Source organism: Phoenix dactylifera, chromosome 5, assembly GCF_051530095.1.
Source record: "Phoenix dactylifera cultivar Ajwa chromosome 5, Ajwa_hap1_PhDact_Kaust_v1.1, whole genome shotgun sequence".
Taxonomy (NCBI): Eukaryota; Viridiplantae; Streptophyta; class Magnoliopsida; order Arecales; family Arecaceae; genus Phoenix; species Phoenix dactylifera.
The window spans coordinates 31,889,682-31,908,067 of NC_143194.1; the positions used below are offsets into that span (position 1 = coordinate 31,889,682).

The 18,386-nt window shown below is 37.8% G+C and overlaps 2 protein-coding genes across 2 annotated transcripts; one reads left to right on the top strand and one right to left on the bottom strand.

Moving 5' to 3' along the window:
* Positions 1 to 1,176: 1,176 nt before the first annotated feature.
* Positions 1,177 to 6,592, top strand: LOC103718537 (aluminum-activated malate transporter 9-like). Its single transcript, XM_008807406.6, has 7 exons — positions 1,177 to 1,744; positions 1,843 to 2,140; positions 2,377 to 2,517; positions 2,703 to 2,972; positions 3,062 to 3,201; positions 3,304 to 3,450; positions 5,559 to 6,592. Exons 2-7 carry the CDS (start codon positions 1,846 to 1,848, stop codon positions 6,165 to 6,167), a joined length of 1,602 nt encoding a protein of 533 aa, XP_008805628.3. The 5' UTR covers positions 1,177 to 1,744; positions 1,843 to 1,845; the 3' UTR covers positions 6,168 to 6,592.
* A 2,987-nt stretch (positions 6,593 to 9,579) lies between these two features.
* On the bottom strand, positions 9,580 to 16,675 carry LOC103718535 (uncharacterized). Its single transcript, XM_008807405.5, has 9 exons — positions 16,478 to 16,675; positions 16,330 to 16,395; positions 16,133 to 16,238; positions 12,121 to 12,163; positions 11,923 to 11,995; positions 11,639 to 11,726; positions 10,381 to 10,437; positions 10,221 to 10,299; positions 9,580 to 10,049 (listed from the first exon to the last, which is right to left on the bottom strand). Exons 1-9 carry the CDS (start codon positions 16,546 to 16,548, stop codon positions 10,036 to 10,038), a joined length of 597 nt encoding a protein of 198 aa, XP_008805627.3. The 5' UTR covers positions 16,549 to 16,675; the 3' UTR covers positions 9,580 to 10,035.
* Between the last annotated feature and the right edge of the window lie 1,711 nt (positions 16,676 to 18,386).

Genomic DNA, 18,386 nt, shown 5'->3' on the forward strand with positions numbered 1-18,386 from the left:
CTTGGTTTCTGCTATCTTGGAATTCACACTTGCTGCATCTATCAAGCTAGACATGCATTCAAAAGGTGCCCGAGTTGATGACAGCCGCTAAAACTGCCACGCCTATGCCCCTGTCTCTGCCACTAGAACAATTCCGTGACGTGTTATAGGAAAGCAAATGCTGGAAATTCGAATATTCTTCATTCATATATTAAATCATGAAGGAAAAACAGCTTAGGAGCACCTACCCCAGTTAAGGTTCCACCAAAATTATCATATGAACGATATTCTCTTTGTTTCCTCTTCACCCGGTGTCGTCGAATCTGGTGGCGGAAGGATGCAGCATTCCGAGCCGATGTATCCATCCCTGATTGGCCTTGCAACATTCCGAGCCGATGTATCCATCCCTGATTGGCCTTAGGAGGTGAGGCCCCCCCCCAATAAGGCTGATAGAGACAGGAAACTGTGACTTCAAATTGTGGAGTGTCTCCACATAACATGATGCCATAAGCATGGCTAGCTATTGTATTATGTGAGCTGAATATTCTCCTGAAGAAATTCCAAGAGAGGGTTATTTTCTTGCTTTTACCCCAAGTATCACAAGTCTGATATCATCGATCTGGCGATTAACACCATGCAGGGCAAGGTTTCTTGTTATCATCTTCGATCTCATCACTGAAGCTAGTTCCTTATAATTATTTCTCTTATTTTGTAATTATTGTTTGAAAACTATCTAATTATCAAATTTAGTGCAACCTCAAGCATTAATCAACAATTATATGCAATGAAGGTCATGGTTCTACTTCTACAAAAACACTTCCTTACATTTACAACTAGACAGATAATCCCAGTCATATGTCTAGCAAGGATGATTTGGATTCAAAAGGACAGGTTCAGTGAATTTGTTTCTTCAATGAAGTGAAGGGGTTCAATCAGTGAGTTTGCTTCTTGTCTGTGAATATTAGTAATTTCTCTTTGCTGCTTTACATAACTGGCACGTGTCCTTAATTTTCAATTAAGGAGCATGGTTTTGCAATTTAAATCCTATTTTTAGAGAGAAAACAAGTTTCTACTTGCTGCGAGTGGAATGTCTGAATAATTGTTTAATAAAATGGGGTGAAATTCCCAGATGGATTAAGGGATGGTGAGCTACGTACGTAGCCGATCACACTGGAACTATGTTATGAGATTCTTCAACAAATTTTATTGCTCAATTTTATAATATTCTATTTTCTGATTTCCATGAATGCATCAATACTTGTATTAATTAATTCACCCGGCTTACCAAAAATAAATAAGGACTAATTTTTAGTATGGTGGTTGATGGAGCATGCATGTACATTCCGTTCTTGCACCATAACCATCATATATAGGTATCCATGCGGAAGAATTATTCGTTGGTTAAAAAGTTTTGACGATGGCAAACCGCCACCTTGCTGCCATGACGGATTCTCATTCTCTATCAGCATAACATTATTGAGCTCAGGCATCTTAACCTAATCCAATGTTTCCCTATTCATCTTTCCTTCTATTATTTATAGGTATTATTCTCCCCGATCCGCTAACATACCCCTCAATCCCACTCCTCTCTCTACTTGCACCACCACCACCTCGACCTCTAAAACCCTTTATATTTCCACCCCTCTTCCATTAACCCCTTCACTTCACGCAAGCACCAATTAAAGCTTATTAACAATCTCTCTCTCACATCCTACACCGGCATTGCCAGGCTCTGAAAGCACCAGAAGTCTTCTGCTCATATAAAGTAAGCAATGGCATGCACCTATTCTCATGAGCGTTTCCTTTTTCCCAATCACCAACGACTTAAGTCGCCCATAACGATTTTTTTTATTTTTCAAACAGGGAATGACTGGAAAGAGTGATAGTGTTAGAGTTGACATCCGCTTGCCATCGAAGGCTGTCCTACCAGAGTTTATGAAGAAATCCAGTGATGATGAGAGCTTGTCACCCTGGAAATGGATATGGGACGTGTGGAAGTTCGCCCAGGAGGACACCAACAGGGTGACCTTCTCGCTAAAAGTGGGCCTGGCTTGTCTCCTGGTGTCACTTCTCATACTCTTCCGAGCGCCATACCAAGTGTTTGGGGTCAACATCATCTGGTCCATCCTCACCGTTGCCATCATGTTCGAATACACCGTCGGTATGTATCGAACGTCGTCCCCACGCCATGCATGCATGGCGACATGGGAACCGTTCTAGGTGCTTACGAACCCTAATTCAAGCATGAAGCGCCATGTGTAGTGTAGGGTGACAACATTATTTTCCAGAGTGCATTATGCACATGAATTTATGCAAAGTATATATGGGACGTCGTAATCTGATGGATTTATCTTTCAGCTGGAATTATAGGAAGTGAAATTAATTCAATCCATGCAGGCGCTACCTTCAATCGCGGATTCAATCGGGCCCTTGGAAGTCTACTAGCCGGAATCATCGCCATAGTGGTGATCCAAGTAGCCATGTCCACCGGACGCTTTGCAGAACCTTACGTCATTGGCCTCAGCATCTTCGTGATTGGTGCGTTCCCATTCCTTTATATGTTCCTCTCCATTATTATATATATATATGTTCTTATGCCGTCACTCCACCAACCATTAGACACTAATCGGATGACCGACCTTTACCATCCAACTAGAATTGGTTCCCGTCATCTAATCAAATCTTATATGGTGTTGTGGATAATGTCAAGTACGTACTTGCAGGAGCTCTTACGTCCTTTATGAAGCTATGGCCTTCGCTAGTCCCGTACGAGTATGGCTTCAGGGTCATCCTCTTCACCTACTGTTTGATTGTTGTCTCTGGCTACCGGATGGGCAACCCAATCAGGACTGCCATGGATCGCCTCTACTCCATCGCAATCGGTGGGCTCCTCGCCGTCCTCGTCAACGTCCTCATCTTCCCTATATGGGCCGGCGAGCAGCTGCACAAGGAGCTCGTCAAAACCTTCACCTGCGTCGCCGACTCCCTCGAAGGTTCCCCTCAACGCCCAATGAGTATTCCTGCAGCATTTCGCTGAAAGGCTAATGATACCGTCCCGTCTTCTTTGTTTTCTTTCCATAAGAGTGCGTGAAGAAGTACCTAAGTGATGATGGCTCCAACCGACCCGAGTTCGCAAAGGCTGTGATGGATGAATTCTCGGATGAACCGGCATTCCGGAAGTGCAAGGCTGCGTTGAACTCATCGACTAAGTTTGATTCCTTGGTACTCTACCTAGCTGTGACTCTTGTTCGTTCGATTTTGTGGTGTTCAAGATCATAAGCAGATAGATGATTCATTAATGCATGATGGTGACTCTTTTGGAAGGCAAACTCGGCCAAATGGGAACCACCGCATGGGAGATTCAAGCATTTCTTCTACCCATGGGAAGAGTATGTAAAGGTAGGCGCAGTGCTTCGGCACTGCGCTTATGAGGTGATGGCGCTGCACGGCTGCCTGCATTCAGAAATTCAGGTATATATCATCTATCAGTCATGTAATGCTACGTTCCCGTCGTCCTTGCTTCCTTAGTTACGCATCAATACTTATGAACACGGTATGTCTCTCCTGTGTTGTTATAAAAGATTTTTCGGTCTTAGGCCAAACTAGGAAGAGTTGGGTTCAAATGCCCTGGGAATGGTTCTGAAAACCTACTTGTCCACATGCTTCCGCCTCCCAGGTGCTGCCCCTCTAGACGAGAATAGAATCAGATGCTTTTATTTGCGCCAGAACCTAATCCAATTGAAAACTTGTTGGCCTGGATTCAGCGATCACCGTCTGCATTAAGATTCCCCACATCTCCTTACAGACTAGTCTCTAATTCATAATTCAAGATCCGGGAATTGAATGGTTGTCCATGAACAATTTCACGTTCTGCCATGCAATATGAGAATCCATTTTTATAGGCCGAGTTTATTTGTTATGATCGTTGAAAGAACCATCCATCATCATTAATTATTCGCACAATAATATATTGTATCAGCAATTTTGGTTTCTTCTACCCTTCAAAAGATATCTAATATCATATTCCAAAGTTTTGGTCGTATTCCTGCCCTTTTTCTAAAACTGTAATTTTCCCTTGAGACAAATAATTCCTTAAGCCCGTCCACAGCAGCCGGACACCAAAACAATGGAAAAGTGAACAAATCTCTGACAGCAGCCTCAAGCCTTTCCTTTATTTTGGAAATCTCCCATCATGGAATAAGGCATCCTTGGTAGTAGTATATAGCTCACCTTATCATCATTACATATCACATCTCCCAATTCCGTCTATTACTATTCTGCAAATCAGCTAGTCAAAATCATCTTTGCTCCTTTGCCATGACACAACCCAAAAAATGGGTAGAAACTCCCAGACTTCCAACAGAGACTTCAATAGAGCAAACCTGATTATTTTAACTAAAAGCCAAAGAAAACACTCGTAGCTGAAGAAAAGGAGGATGTGCATCCAACTGTTGGTGATTTTCAAGACCTGACACAGTGATACATAACTAGAGGCCTGAAAGATGGCAGACTTGGTCCTTCAAAATGCTAGGATGGAGAACATTCTAACTACATAGAAAAGATATAGCAAACACTGCAAAAGCTGATTATGCTTTATTAAATGTCTTTATGCATACCACCATCTAGAACCAAATGGACTGATACAAGATCATTGGCTTCATATAGCTGAACAAGATAAGCAACAACAGTAGCAGCTAGTAGCCTACCAAGCACAAGCAAAAGAACTGCAGGAACTCCAGAGCAAGTTGCTGAACTAAAATTGGCATTACCTGCAACTTAGTGCCTTGTGAATGAGTAGCAATATATATATATATATATCTGCCATTCAGACAGAACTGAAACCTTACAAATCAAGATAACCCTGGCTTCCTCTCAAAATGGACAAATTCAAAGCATTGACTAGTAGAATTCTGTGCAACATGGTAAATCTGAAGAAGGTCCACAATAGAAAAGTTTTCATGAAGATGCCTAAAAATCAATCATAACAAATGATGCAGAATGGTGCCAGATTTAATAGCAGTTTAATCATATCTGCAAAGGACATGAATTGGAGAAGTATACGACCTGCTGACATTTATCTTTCATCTTAAACAGAGAAAATAGTGCTTGAGCAATAGATAACTTAATTTAGCTCAATAATAGAACATGGAGCAGTTTCGCTTAAACAATAAAACCTAGATGAAATCATGTCAAGTTGCTATATCTAATTCGAGAGGACATAGTATTAGGCATCCACAGAAAGTTCAGCCATCTGATCAGATCAGTCACAAGAAGCACTTGATCAATTTCAAAGCTAAGATGAAATGACACACAAAACAAGTTAACAGTTTTTGAAATCTATATGATAAATATGCCGATTGTGGTGCCAAGTCTGAGCTACACCCTTACATGATGTACAAGCTTTTTCTGTTCAAGCTGATGTTAAACCTTATCCAAAGTTCAAAACAAATATTCTGTATTGAGTGTTGGAGGAATTTTCACAATCTCTTGACTTTCAGCATAACAATCTAACGTCATATGCTTCAAAATATGGGTACTAGAACCTATTTCTGAAGAAAAGGCATCTTCCTGTTTTGCAGGCACCCTATAATCTTAGATGCACATTCCAGTCAGAGATCCTTGATGCAACCAACAGGGCAGCAGAGTTACTGCGCAGCCTGGGGAAAGACGTAAGCAACATGAAGCACAGCCTCCAAACAACCCTACTAAAGCGTGTTCATAGCTCAATCGTACGCCTCCAACGCTCCATAGACATGCATTCCTATCTTCTTACTTCAAATCATGATTACCATGATTGCCCAGCAAAACCAGCTGCTAAACCCTTGAAAACTCTCTCTTTCAACCCAAAGGACTTCTCTGATTGCTTAACAGAGCCAGACGCTAACAAAGTAGAGCCCAACACACCATTAACAATGGCAGTCCAAGCTGAATCTTACCACGAGACTATGAAGAAGCAACAGAGGAGGCTCCATTCATGGCCTTCAAGAGAGGTTGATGATTTTGAAGAAGATGGAGCTATTGATGCGGAACTAATTCCAAGGATGCGTGCACTCGAAAGCACCACAGCTTTGTCACTTGCTACATTCACCTCACTGCTAATTGAGTTTGTGGCTCGACTTGATCACTTGGTTGAAGCTGTTGACAAGCTTGCCAAGATGGCCAATTTCAAGCAAGAGTGTACTAGCTAAAAGAAATCCCTAGAACTACCTATCTTCTTCTTGATCACAAGTACAGAAGAGAAACTAGCATTTCTAAAAGAAGCAAACGCCTGAAAAAATACTGTTGAAATTAACAACAATCACATGTTCCAAACTTTTAATCTAGAGACCCTGGATGCTCAAATTGTGTTGCTTCTGTATTTTTCTCACCACATTGGTAACAAAATGCTAAAACAAGCATGTCTCAGGGTCTAGATTCTTCAGAGGAACTCGTGTAATGAAGTAAAGGAATATACTTTTAGAGCACTTGAACTACAAAGGTCAATCTAATTCAAGCTTAGAAATATGTACCCTTAACACATCCTTCTGTTGCATCAAAAGCTCAAAGGATTTTCATTAAAAAACTCAACACAAATTTAGATGTGTCACTGAGAAAAGTTCTAACATATTTCTTTCTAACATATTTCTTTCAATCACAAATAAACCACAAAGAATAAGGCGACCATAATCACTTGGACCTTCTTTTGACAAATGCCTAGAAAATATGTTCCAGCACAATATACCACAGCCTCTGTAACCATTCTCGACCAAATCCATATTTCTAGCCTACTAAACAAGGCATCCAATATTAAATCACGAAAACAGAATCCAAGTTCTCCAACATTATATCATGTTCTGCTGATAAATCATAAAAGAATTCCACAGTGCTGCGAAAATTGAAGATGATCCAAATATTTTACAGGGTATAAAACATATAGCAAGGAAGAATACAACAATTGCAAAACTCAGCTCCTTGACAAATTAGTAATAGATTTTGACATAAAAAGCAATAAATAAGCCTTCTGACGAACATTTGCCATGATCAGGTGCTAAACCATCATTTCAGAGTTCCCCAGTATTCAAAGTCATCAAATATCCAAAACTTCCAGATAAAACATATTTTATCACCAAATCAGGAAGACGAAGCAAGCCTTGATCTAAGCTAATCCCCCCTAGCTCAATCCAATTTGCATTTGTGGTTAGCTCACAAAACCTAGTCTTTGTCAAAGAATCCAGCCAACTTTCCCTAGCTTAGTCCTTGATCTAAGCTAAAATAAAAGCCATAACTTTGGCATTAACTAACCAAAAACTTTTCCCATCTATATCGGGTTAGTTTGTCAACCCAGATATCTTACTGACCTGTGCTTGATTGTAAAATATGTATACTCACACTTTAATGAGACATGCAAGAAACAATAAAATATCTGTTTCTATGTTAATCTTGGTGAACAGCTGATTAAGTTCAATTCAATAAAAATAGTCAAAAAAAAGTAGTTAACTAATCTTGTTACAGAAATAAGTAGCATATTGTAGATCAGCTCGCATTGTTGTATAGGTGAAAAGCCTGATCTCTTTTCCCAACTAAGCAATCAACTATCCATCGTCCTAACACTGATATAGGTTGCACAATATATAATTGATGAGAGGAAGCGTCTCTTAAGCTCACCTTCTTTTTATCTTGCCTCTATTTTGAAAATAGTAACTGCACAAAAACCTCTGTGCACCTCTAGCATAACATTTAATTTCGCTCCAACTCATCCCCTAGTAAAATCATAACCTTTTGCTCGCCCAACATGCCCTTATAGTTTGGCCATTCTACCAAGGTAACTTGTTGAAGATTTTGCTTGACGATAATAAAGACTGGGTGGCACCCTGCCTCCCTTTTCCTTCAAAATTTTTTTTAAAAAAAAGCCTTGTCAAAGATCTCCACTCAAACCGCTCATTATCTCATGCAACTAATGTGCCTACTACAAATTATAGCTACAATTCAACTGTAAACTGGACATATATTGTAAATTCATGGCATGTGATAAATAAAATCAGGCTGCCATAATTAATGATAAATATTGTAAACTGATTTAACAGTACATTACTATAATTGTCTGTCAACTTCTCCAGAGTTCCAGAAAATTTATGCTTCCCAAAGCAGAAAAGTACCCACGATACATTTTCTGTCCAGATTCTATTTACAATGATCTGAAACCTAACAGAAGATCTAATCAGCTTGGGAGGAATCCTATCTAATTCAGATAAAGATTTGAACCCTTAGTTTGAGGAATTTATCATAACATGGATAAATATATGTATAATAGACAAACGTTAAATTCTGTATAAATGGTAGACACGACAGTAGAAATTACCCTTTCCTTTCTCAATAAACAGGTGTAGTAAAGCAATTGATTTTGGAAGAATATCATCTTAAGTTGTTTATACTAGGTTGAATAACTGTTCTATTCTATCTCCCACAGGCAGTGGAAGCCATAGTTTGGTAGTTTAGTATGAAAAATTACACAATTCTAACCGAGCTTACTCCAAAAGAGCAGCAAAATTCATTTTCATATTTTATAAGGTGAAAATAAAAACAAGTTTGCAATATAACCCAGAAGACAGTTCATGCAAAAAAAAAATGCATAAAAGAACAGTACATTATACATGTGCAAATTATGAACTCTTCAATTTTCTTCTTGGCGTCAATACATCAACAACAAAAAATCTGAACACTGCCAATAACTACATCCCATCAATGTTCTTGCTTACAAGATTTCAGGGGTGTTAGTAGTGAGCTACATCAGTCAAACAACGGTATGCAGATAATAACTTGTGCATCCTACTGTCATTTTCTTTCCTCAAGAAATTTTTTTTGAGAAATACATGAGCAACTATATAACCAGCAGCTGATATCCCATCAATGTTATTGCTTACAAGATTTCAGGGGTGTTAGTAGTGACCCACATCAGTAAGACAACAGTATACAGATAATAACTAATGCATTATACTAAATAAAATCAGGCCGCCATAATTAATGATAAATATTGTAAACTGATTTAACAGTACGTTACTATAATTGTCTGTCAACTTCTCCAGAGTTCCAGAAAATTTATGCTTCCCAAAGCAGAAAAGTACCCATGATACATTTTCTGTCCAGATTCTATTTAAAATGATCTGAAACCTAACAGAAGATCTGATCAGCTTGGGAGGAATCCTATCTAATTCAGATACAGATTTGAACCCTTAGTTTGAGGAACTTATCATAACATGGATAAATATATGTATAATAGACAAACTTTAAATTCTGTATAAATGGTAGACACGACAGTATAAATTACCCTTTCCTTTCTCAATAAACAGGTGTAGTAAAGCAATTGATTTTGGAAGAATATCATGTTAAGTTGTTTATACTAGGTTGAATAACTGTTCTATTCTATCTCCCACAGGCAGTGGAAGCCATAGTTTGGTAGTTTAGTATGAAAAATTACACAATTCTAACTGAGCTGACTCCAAAAGAGCAGCACAATTCATTTGCATATTTTATAAGGTGAAAATAAAAACAAGTTTGCAATATAACCCAGAAGACAGTTCATGCAACAAAAAAAAAATGCATAAAAGAATGGTACATTAAACATGTGCAAATTATGAACTCTTCAATTTTCTTCTTGGCGTCAATACATCAACGACAAAAGATCTGAACACTGCCAATAACTACATCCCATCAATGTTCTTGCTTACAAGATTTCAGGGGTGTTAGTAGTGAGCTACATCAGTAAAACAACGGTATGCAGAAAATAACTTGTGCATTCTACTGTTATTTTCTTTCCTCAAGAAATTTTTTTTGAAAAATACATGAGCAACTATACAACCAGCAGCTGATATCCCATCAATGTTATTGCTTACAAGATTTCAGGGGTGTTAGTAGTGACCCACATCAGTAAGACAACAGTATACAGATAATAACTAATGCATTATACTGTTGTTTTCTTTCCTCCAGAGAAGTTTTTGAAAAATACAGAAGCAACTAACCAGCAGCTGACATCTGATGCAAAATAGAAGTGGTTCCATTTGCTGAAAAATACTCTAGTCATCAAATTCTTGGAGCTGCATGGAACATCCAACATTAACCTCAGAGTAAATTACTGGGATGCACTGAATTTTTTTCACTTGGTAAAGATGAATTAGTATATTAAATAAGAAAGAAAAGCAAATATTCTAAGGAAAAGAAATTATATAATAATATGCTAACATACAAAGAAAAAATAAAGAGCCTACCTCCTCCAATAGTTGCTTCTGGCAGCCGCTCGATTGAATACTTATGCTGTGTAATGTACATGACAGGAACTCCAGGAATCTGCCCAACACACAACATGTTCATTTTCATAGGCACAATCAAAAGGGCTTTAGATTATCAATATTGATTTACCACATATACCTTGCGTATCCTTCGTTTCAAGTCTCTATCACATGTAGCAACAATGTAACACTTGTGCTGTTCCAAAAAAGTAAGCACTTCTTAATGATAAGCTATAGGTAAAATACAGTCAAAATATATAGCATTCTCGAACCTCGTAGTTTATGGTAAGCGAGGCAATATTTAAAAAAATGCAACTGATGTTGCAATGATGGAAAGAAAACAATTACAGAGCTTATAAGAAAATGAAGGTAATTAGTCTGAAGCTTTGAGGGATGTGCTAAGCAACATCGAGCAGAAAAAAGTGCATCAATATTGTTATGACTTACGGCTCAAACAATAGCACACAGCAAGGTTTGCAGTCTCACTAGGCTCCATACTGGTCGTTGGTATGGTACATACCTCAGTACTGCTGCTCAGTACAGGCACTAAAGTTCCAGTACCCTACACTGCAGTATGCTATGCCCCACACCAGGCAGTACAATCCAGTACAACCAGTCGTGGCATAATATGCTATAACAGTCCCTCACATTAACCCAGAAAAAAGGAGGGGGAGGGCGAAAGTAGAAAGGTAGAAGAGAAGGAATGTATTCAGAGGGAGAAAAAGAGAGCACATTTTCTTACAATCTGTGTAATCCTTGTTCTACTTACTAAGACCAATTGACTTTGGCAAAATGATTGTGCTACATTAATATGCAGCTGCTCCTCTTAGTATACTTGAGTGATATTGAGCTTTTATAGAAAAAATCCCTTTGCACCAATTGACTAGGATTGATGTGACCCAATAAATGTTACAGTATATTAGTACTTAGTAGAACACCCATAGCTGATGTACATCAATTACATACTATAAAAGAAAGATATAACCAGATTTCATAAAAGAAATAACTAGCCAGAATTCTCATGCGGTTCTCTCCAAAGTAAACAATTTCTTCCTTTTTTTAGTACTCTTATCACGATCCTTGACTATACTACCTTTTTGGTACTTCCAGTAGTTTGAATTTTCTCCGTTCTTTCCCCCGATCTCATTTCTTTTTGAACATATAATATAACACTCTAAGCCTCAGTACGCATGCAAGCTCGTGCACACACATTTACACATATCTGAAGTTTGAGGTATTTTAGCACGTTAAGGAATAAACAATAAAGTGGAAAAATATTTAGAACATCTTATACACTTCCAGCATAAAGGTGGTTGCGCACAACTACACTGCCAGTCTTTCTGATAAAAGATAGCAAGTTGTGGTACAAAGACATGTACATATGCATTCAATGTTACCTGAGTGACCCTTTCAACAATGCAATCATCAGCATAAGTTCCTTTATGTGTGCATGGTAGTCTCTCAAACCTAGGGTCCTTGGCGATCCTGTCACAGTAACAGAGAAGGCACCATGCTTAGAGAAATCAAATTATTGGCAAGATTGTGAGGGATTTGCATGTGCAAAGAACATGCAATCTTACAGATTGCAGTCAAGACAAGGCAATAAGAAAGAATTATTTAAGCCCACATGTAACATGAAAATGACCATCCCGTCAGACCAAACAGGAAAAGGCGTTCCTACCTTAGAGCTACACGATACTTCTGTCCCAGTTTTTCAAGCTCAGCCATAAAACAATCCGTGATGCATGGAGTGCCTTCACAACCCAATAACAAAGATGCAATAAATCGAAAAATAAATTCCAGGTTTAAACATTAATCCTACTATAATAAATGAAAAAACATAAATGAAACAAACTGCTAGCATTCTGTGTCGACTCACATTTTGCATAGAGGCAGTCCATCATTCCCTTCTCCAAATCCAACTGCATGAAAACACAAGTCATCAATCATGCAAACATCAAGACAATAAATTATAGCACAGAATCTTATTTGGTAGCTCTCATCTGATAAGTTGTGCTTCAAAGATGACCAACGTTCGCTATACCAAATACTATTTTTCCCACATCTAGAGCCCATACTCCTACCAAGTCTCATGGAATCCTAGGGAGTTGTTGCACTAGTTTTTGTGGAATAAGCAACCTTCTTGTCAACCACCCTTCCAAGTCTTCTAGTAAGCTCCTCTCTTGCTTAAAGTTGCCTTGTATAGGAATTTTGAAACAATTTATAGAAATTTCATTAGATTGATAGCTAGTCACAAGAAGTTCCTGGACATCAATGAATCATAACTTGATCAACATAACTGAACCCACCTATATGAAAAGATTTACCATTTGACATGGTTACTAAGGTACATGTAACCATATAATAAATAATCAGTAAACCCTACCACTGACCTTGAAAAGAACATGCCAATCAACCATCACCATTTGGCCCTCCCATCAGAACAATTCCCAATCATTTGCAACTTCTTCAAATATTCCATGAAACATCCCATCATCCCATCCTTTTTCATTACGCCCCCCCAACCTTCAGAGTCAAACCCAGAATCATCAAAGCCTCTTTTCTTCCTTGTTGCACAAATCCACACCAGAAAATTAACTACTCAGCACTTTCACCATCATAAGGTGAGGCCACTGCTTCTTCAGATGACTCATTTCTAAGTATTTATTTTTCCTTCTTTCCTGCATACTTAATAAGTAGCAGAAATATTTGTTGTCAAGGAACAGCATCTTTGGCAACCTCATAAGTAGGGCCTATGCAAATATTTGGACATTATGATCTTATCAAGATTCATCATGATTTAACTGGATGATGTCTGAAACAAAAAATTATGCAAACAGCTAAAGATCAAATATAAAAGCTTACTCTCATGCCCCATGAAACTTTCAAAAGACCGAGATGCCATTATATGCTTGCTTTCAAAGCTAACTTGGGATTAAACCAGCTAATGAAAGGAGTAAAAATGGACCAATGATATAATTCCACTCATGTTTATTGTTTTGAGTAATAGAGCAAGCCACTGGCATTGATTCAATCAACAGTTGGACCTAAATGGTTCATGGTGACCACTACTGCAAACTTTTGTACATTAGGCAACCACATATTTTTGCAAATGAACACTTGCCATATTTCCAATGAGTCCAATTGGAGCTTGCAAGGGGCAGGCATGAGTTGTTCCTTTTGAAAATTTGCTAGATCTCGAAAATACCATCTCCAATAATGGTGGGTCGTAGAGTTAGGATTCCACATAATCTCAAATGATAAGACTTGTTTGGCCTATAGGATTTGTGGGCAAACGGAAAAGAATGGTTAAGATCATTCATGTCCAAACTCTGAACTTCCATGAACCGCTTCGCTTTTTTACTTGCCGCCTCATGATTAAACCATTTTTCTTTTATATTTTGCCATGTTAATTTGTTGTCTAAGGACCTTACAAAATTTAAGAGACCAAATATTGGCTCATGTAAGTGTGAAAATGATCGGATCCTTACATGAAAGGTGGTTCTTTGAATAATTTAGTTAATTTAGAGTCTTGGCAGCATGATATCCAATGAACAAAAGAAAGAGGTCAATTAATGTCAATAGCATTCTTTTGTCATTCCAAAGTGTTCTTAAATTGATAATATCCAACGAACAAAAGAAAGAAGTCTCCTAAAGTATAGGAATTTTTTTGTTGTTCTAAAATGGTGCTTAAATTGGAAAGTTCTGCTTATCATATATCATTTCATAACTAATTTATTATGGTCACTAAGATAGGCCCTTGAGAGTATGTGCAAACACTTTTTTTTGGTACAAGAGTATGTGCAGACACTTTTTTTGATACGAGGGTATGTGCAAACACTTTGATGTAACTATTGATAAATTTATACTTTATAGGGTGTAGCGAAGGCCAGGCATCAAGAACAAAATGCAAGGCTACCACTGGATGTTTATCAAATGGAAATTGCAAGCAAGGGTACCTGGCTATGGAGGTGTTCGATAGGGACACCTAACCAGAAAGCTACACTCTTATTGATTAACGTGACATTTGATGATGGTGAGAGTTTTTTCACAAAGAAGATTCTTCCCTTTGCCATTTGGTGGCTTCTATTTAGAAAGAAGCAAATTTCTCATATGACGACGATAGGTTGGATATCATACTCGATTACATTATGAGGCTGCCCTAGCTTTAGTACCAAGACTTTTCAAATAATGAAGGATAGAACTGAATAAACTTCGATTTTTTTATGGGGGTGCTATCCTTTTATTGTTTGTGCGGAAGGCAGGTCATCTCACTAGTAAGATTGCTCCAATGTAACCTGGATGTCATAGGTTCAAAACACAGTCTCTCACATGTAGGTAAGGCAACGTACATCTGACCTTTCGTAGATCCTGCAATGGCAGAAGCCTCATGCACTAGAATGCTCTACTATCCTTGCATTGCTTATGCAAATAGACATCTACAATTTCACTTGATCCACTTCCATAGTTGGTTTATTGAGCCATCATTCTTTTTCTAACTATTCTAAATATTAGCTTAAAAAACTCTTTTTCCACTTCCATAGTTGGTTGATGAACCATCATCCTATTTTCTAATTATTCTAATTATTAGCCTAAAAAACTCTCTTCCTATAATTTTTTTATTGAAAGGGAAATATAGGAATTTGCACATTAAGTAGGATGATTTTTTTTATTTATGTTATCTTCCCTGTTTCTTAGGCCCCATTTGGCAATGTTGTAGATAGTAGAGTTTTTGCCTATAGATCTTTCAACTATAGAACATTCACCAATAGAGATTTAATAAAAAATTGTTTGATGCTTCATAACAATATTTTTGAAGCCATGTGGAACTTCAAAATATGTTTGGTAACGAAATTGAAAAAAATACTTAGTATCAAACATAACAATAAAGGACATTGCATAGTACTTTCAATTATCCAACTATTTGAAATATCAAAAATTTTTAATTTATAAATTATTTATTTATGTATTAATTAAATAATATCATTAAAAATATATTTTATATTTATTATAAATATAAAATTTTTATAATATTATTATATTGGAATAATATTATTGTATTAAAACAGTATGATATCATTATTTTAATATAATATTGTAATAGTATTATATTATAACATTATTATGATATAATAATAATGATAATAATATAAGTTACATAATATTATGTATTATTATATTGTACTATATTGTTGTTGTATTGTGCCATCAAAAACTGTAGTTATAAAGTATTGTTAATTTATAACTTATTTTTTTATATTTTAATCTAAATAATATAATAAATAACAATTATTTTTATGGGTGATTAATAAGCAAAAAAAGAATATCATATTAGCAAACTGGACAATTCTTGCTTCTAATAGTAATATAAATGTGACTTTGTTTACCTGACATAAAATAACAATAAAATTGTTCATATATCAAAATCATGATACAACACCAACTTACATAATTATGACAATAAAATATTTTTTAAAAAATTTATTGTCGCGACTTGAACCATGTCTCTCGGGTGGGCTTTTGCCAAAAAAAAAAAAGGCTATCCAACACATCTCAACTGCAGATTTCGCCCAAAAGCCTCAAATTGGAACTTTTTACTGGTGAACCTTTCTCAGCTTTTGGAAGAGTCAAAAAGTTATTTCAAAATTTTTACCAAATATATCAAAATCAGCAAAAAGAGCTTCCGGTCCTCCAAGAAGGACATTTTAGCCCTCCAAAAACAAAAACAAAGAAGAGCCCTAACCTGCCTTTATACCCGTGAAGAAGAAGACACCGAACAAATTCATTAATGGGTTAGCTCTTTAAAAAAAAAGTACTCCTCACATTTTTCTATATTCAGTACAAATAAGCACAATAAATCAAGAAAGAGTAAAACTATTGGCAGAACTCACCTTGTTCTGGATAGAGAAGTTGATAAAGTTGGTATCCACGATGACCCTATAAGGCGGGCCAAGTGCCGTGTTGTACTTAAAGAACAGAGCCGAAGAAACGGCAGGTCTATCAAACACCAACCAACGCAGGAATTAAATAAGGATGCAAGAGAAAAGAAAGAAACAATGGGATCAAATAAAAACCAGCCATGGCTTACACGTTCCGTGGGAGTTTCTCCTTCTCCAGATTGTTCTTCTTAGGGTTTAGGATCTCTTCCTTGTATCTGCGGCACAGAGAGGGTCCAGAAGCAAAGAAAAAGAAACGAAGAAAGGAGAGGAAGAGGATTGGAGAGAGATTTTGCTCACTTTCTAAGAGTTTTTGAGCTCACGAGCCTCTTCACGACGGCGAATTTGGGGCCTTTCTTCGCCTTCCCCATCGCTGCGAAACCCTAGAAGTCGTCCTCGTTAGGTTTGCGAGCTCAAGAAGAGGACGACGCTCCACCGAAAAAGGCCCGCCGACGAGAGCCGCTGCTAAAACCAGGGCAAGATCCAAAAGGCCGTGCTCCGGGTTTGAGAAATCGAACCGGTCCAGTCGAGCTACGTACTGCACGCATCTCGACACGTGATCGATGGTGCATGTTGCACCGTACGGTGTAAATAGTCTGGATGCGGGTCAGGTCCCCTCAATTGATTGGATGCAGATCTGGCACCGTTGGATCACGCTTTCACGCCTCTCAAAGCATGATCCAGCGGTGAACGTTAGACCTAACTTTTCTTTTCTTTTCTTTTTTTCTCAAACTGTACGAATACATCCAATAAAATCAAAATACAACAGCTCGCGGAGTGTCAGTGGCAACTCCTCCTCCTCTGATCAAAAGATATACCCTGAGTGGTGGGCCGCATAGGCAGCCACCCAGTCGGCCACCCAATTGACTTCTCTAAATACATGCTTGGCCTGAAAGGCCCCTCCATCTCTCATCATCATCCCTATGTCTTGGATTAAGGGGTTGTCCATGCTCTCACCCCTCGACCCCCCATGAATCCACTCGATAATCGTGGCCAAATTGCCCTCTAGAATGATCAAACTAGCCTTCAGCATCACCCGTGCATGTCAACGAGCTGCCTGGGTAGCTCGCAACTCTGCCCCTCGAACCGACGTGTCAAACAGCTAGCAGCCACCTGCTGCCACCATCGTAGAGCACGGACCCCGTATAACAAAGCCTGCACCACCCCGCGTACCGCCATCCAGCACTGACTCATCGAAGTTGACCTTGAAGAACCTCGGGGGTGGGGGCTCCCAGATGAAAAAACACCGTTTGAGGAGTTATCAGAGTAGAGAGAGAACCCCAGATGTTCCGAGCTGTCAAAAGTCTATCTAAAGAGGGGGTGGGCCTGATCTTCGTGGCCTGTGCTCAAGTAAACTCCGTAACAAATCTCGGTAACACCCTACCTTTTTGCCGGTACGTGGGTGTTCCGTGTCAATATAATTTATATTGGTGGCATTGTTGATGAATAATATTTATAGGAATATTGCGGTGAAAGTTGGTGGCATGCACGGAGAAATTATTTTCTGCCTTGGGATTGCATTGTTGATGAATAAAATTTTTAGGAATAAGCTACTATAATTAGTTGCATGCATATGGTATTAGAAATAATTTCCTGCATTCTAACGCCATTCTCATCCTATGTTGCGCGGGCTGCACTTTTCTTGATGAGATAAAGAGTATTCAAAATAATCACGAGGCTATGCACATTGAAGCCATGTATTAGGAGCTGATGTTCTCACACCTTGTTGATTAAGAAAACATCCACTAAACTTTTATGGAAGCATGCCGCAATTTTTCAGTTTTGCAAATATATGGGTGAATCTTTCATGTTGATCCTTTAAGGAAAAAAAAATACTCTCTCATACATCCTTTTTCTAAAAAATCAGTATTAGCACTTAATCGTGTGCTTAGGGCGAGGGACTAGGTATCTAGTGGCACTAACCCTACTTATTTAATGTTTGTCTGTGAGAATTGTTAGTTTAAGATTGTTTTTTATAGGTATTTTAGTGCTTGCAATTGTACTACATAGTCTTTGTTGGAAATTTTAAATCACTCATTCAATTAAGGTTTAGGCATAACTTTTACATTCATTTACTTTATTTTCTTTATTTTTTTTATGCTATGATTTTTGCTACTAGGGAATCAATTATATATTTTGCATCTTCATCTTCGCTTTTTTTTCTCGTTTTTTTTTTTTTTTTTTTGAAATCTAGTTCAAACTTTAAAAT

Bases quoted from the DNA above. Each gene is read 5' to 3' on its own strand.
- LOC103718535 (XM_008807405.5), bottom strand. From the start codon at position 16,548: ATGGGGAAGGCGAAGAAAGGCCCCAAATTCGCCGTCGTGAAGAGGCTC. The intron at 12,164-16,132 runs GTGAGTTCTGCC...GTTTTCATGCAG, and splicing joins ACTTCTCTATCCAGAACAAG to TTGGATTTGGAGAAGGGAAT. The intron at 10,300-10,380 runs GTATATGTGGTA...TGTGTTGGGCAG, and splicing joins TGAAACGAAGGATACGCAAG to ATTCCTGGAGTTCCTGTCAT.
- LOC103718537 (XM_008807406.6), top strand. From the start codon at position 1,846: ATGACTGGAAAGAGTGATAGTGTTAGAGTTGACATCCGCTTGCCATCG. The intron at 2,973-3,061 runs GTTCCCCTCAAC...TCTTTCCATAAG, and splicing joins CGTCGCCGACTCCCTCGAAG to AGTGCGTGAAGAAGTACCTA. The intron at 3,202-3,303 runs GTACTCTACCTA...CTCTTTTGGAAG, and splicing joins CGACTAAGTTTGATTCCTTG to GCAAACTCGGCCAAATGGGA.